Consider the following 2333-nt stretch of genomic DNA (forward strand, 5'->3'; position numbering starts at 1 on the left):
CTTGATTTCCCCTGGGTCCGTTTTGCCCAGTGTCTTGGCCGTGGTGCAAGGGGATTGCCTTCCCCCATTGTCCTCCTTGCTCCCGGCCAAGGTGCCCCGTGAGCCCGCTTCCATACTCACAGAGCGTGAGGCTGAGCAGGAGGAGCAGTGCAGGAGACGCGGCCATCGTCCTCGGGGCGGTGCAGTGCAGCGCGGGTGATCTTTGTCTCTTAACTTTTTAGGCGGCGTAGCTGATAGGAGAGGATGTGATGTCATCAGGACCCATTCAGGGTTCGGTAAAGAATGTTTTCTGCAGAACTCCAGTAGAGATCCAGAACTCAGGCTGTTCTTTGTTATTGTGTTCTTTTTAATGGATTTTCTAGCCATGAGTTTAGTTGAGATTCAGTCTGACAATGCTCCTTCTTGAAATCAGATCAGCCATTGCAGTCTGCTGTCTCTCAGCCATTTGGGGCACTCCCATCACATCCTGACCCGCACAACATGGGGACAAGTGCCGTGATGTGGACTCTGGCCCCAGGCTGCATTTCTTGACAAAGATTCTGACACCTTCACTTGCTTGTGCATAAGTGGTCCAGTGTGGATGTCAAAGCATGCTGTGTTCTTACAGAGCACACAAGACATGGGCTGTTTTACAGCACCCATTCCTTTGCAGTTTTGTTTCCCAAGTCGTGCATTGCTGACACATAGCTGACTTCTCCAGCTCTGTTCTTCTTTGCAATTGTTCTGCAAATGCTGCTTTGTGCAAGGCAGGAGGTCCGTGATGTGAAACCCATCAACAAAGCCCCTTGTCCCAGTGGCATGCTGATTTTTATCTTGTTTTCAAAGCAGAATTTTTGTGGTTTTATTTTGCAACCACCAGGACCTCCTCCCTGCCAAATAGATGTGTCAACCTTCAGGGCCTTTGCTGCTGCCTCTAGTGACCACTCGCACGTTGGTAAGTGCTGGGCTTCCTGCAGCTTTGCACATACAGTGACGACGGTTTCCCTGGGCTGGTGTTATTTGTGTCTTGTGTTGTTATTTCCTGGCTCTACTGTGATTTGTCATGCGTTGTTGTATTCCTCTTTTGCAAATGAGCCCCCTGTTCCTGGATGCCAGCAACCAGGCCCTGCTGTCTGCTGGAAGAGCTGTTGTGTGAGAAAATGGGCAAAAATTGTCTGGGTATTCCCATGCTCATTTCGTTGGGCCTCAAGGCATTTTCTTGAGTAAGGAAGGAAAGACAGTGTGAATCCTTGTAGAATGGGGCAACTTAGGCTTAGTTTGAGGTTTTCAGACTTGTGATGTCAGCATACAGTCGAGCAGGTTTTTAAAAATGAAATAGAAAATGGATTTCGTTTATTAAATAACATGAGAGGAATCTGTGTCTTGAAATCCCATCTAGCAGGTGTGAACAAAGGACTGTTAGGCCTCTGTCCACCTCCCATTGAGACACCTATGCTGCTTGTGTAGGTTCCTTCAGTTGTTGGTTTACTCTTCCCTGTCTCAGTAGAATCCATGCTGCCTTTGCAATGGGATCAGGAGCTTTGGGGAGTGCCTGGCTTCCCTGCCTGGTGGAGGAACGTGGGTGAGGAGCTGAAGCTCTGGGCATGCCTAGTGGATGGCTGAAGTCGTCCCATGATTTGTGAGGTGCTGAAGCCAGCTGCTTCTGCCTTACACCAGCATTGTGACCAAAGTGGGGAAATTCCACGTTTGAGTGGTCTGGTATGGTTTGACAGGAAGGGGACTTTCTTGGCAAATGAGTATGTCTGCATGTTTCTTGGGACTGGATTCTGACCATGCTATCGACCACGGTTGCCTACCCACAGCATCTGAGGATACTTCAGTTGGATAAGCTGGGAGAGTTTCTACCACGCACCCTGGTCAGACACTTCTTTCTTGCAGCATCATTTGGAGTGGAACTTAATCGTGGAATTTTGTTTCTGTAAACATTACAGGGATAGCATGTTACGTTACAAGTCTCTCTGCCCCCTATGTCAATAATGAATTGACCTAAAATACGCAATGAAGGAGTTAAAAATTAGATCCAGCTTATAGGGAAGACTTTGGAATTGACAGAACAGGGCATGAGAACTGAGTTTTGGATATGACTGGTTTATTGTTCATCTCATGGAAGGCTCTGCTGTCCAGCACAGCGGTGCCTTTTCCATAGTGGCCCAGAGCTGCTGGGTTTCTTGGGGTCAGCGCTGTCCAGGCGGTGTGGGTGTGTAACAGCGCTGTGGGGCAGGAGCACATGTGAGGCGGCGGGAGGTGTGCAGTGCTGGTGGGCAGGCAGAGGAGGAGCAGGCAAATGGCCGCGCTGCATCAGGGCAGCTGTCTGTGTTGCTGCTGGTGTCAGT

The 2333-nt window shown here is 49.4% G+C and overlaps 1 protein-coding gene across 4 annotated transcripts in view; it reads right to left on the reverse strand.

Annotated features, from left to right (window-relative positions):
* Nucleotides 1–331, reverse strand: part of LOC110391715 (T-cell surface glycoprotein CD8 alpha chain-like) — a 20500-nt gene extending 20169 nt beyond the window's left edge. For 2 of the 4 annotated variants that reach the window (XM_021383674.1, XM_021383672.1), the window contains exon 1: nt 121–188. Coding sequence is in view for 2 of the 4 variants with exons in the window: in XM_021383671.1 (XP_021239346.1) it covers nt 121–166 (46 nt within the window). In the remaining 2 variants the exon portion in view is untranslated. Of the gene's footprint in view, nt 1–120 lie in introns of all 4 variants that reach the window. The other 2 variants (XM_021383671.1, XM_021383670.1) reach the window with 2 other exon arrangements.
* Between the last annotated feature and the right edge of the window lie 2002 nt (nt 332–2333).

This window comes from Numida meleagris, unplaced genomic scaffold (genome assembly GCF_002078875.1).
Source record: "Numida meleagris isolate 19003 breed g44 Domestic line unplaced genomic scaffold, NumMel1.0 unplaced_Scaffold468, whole genome shotgun sequence".
NCBI lineage: Eukaryota > Metazoa > Chordata > Aves > Galliformes > Numididae > Numida > Numida meleagris.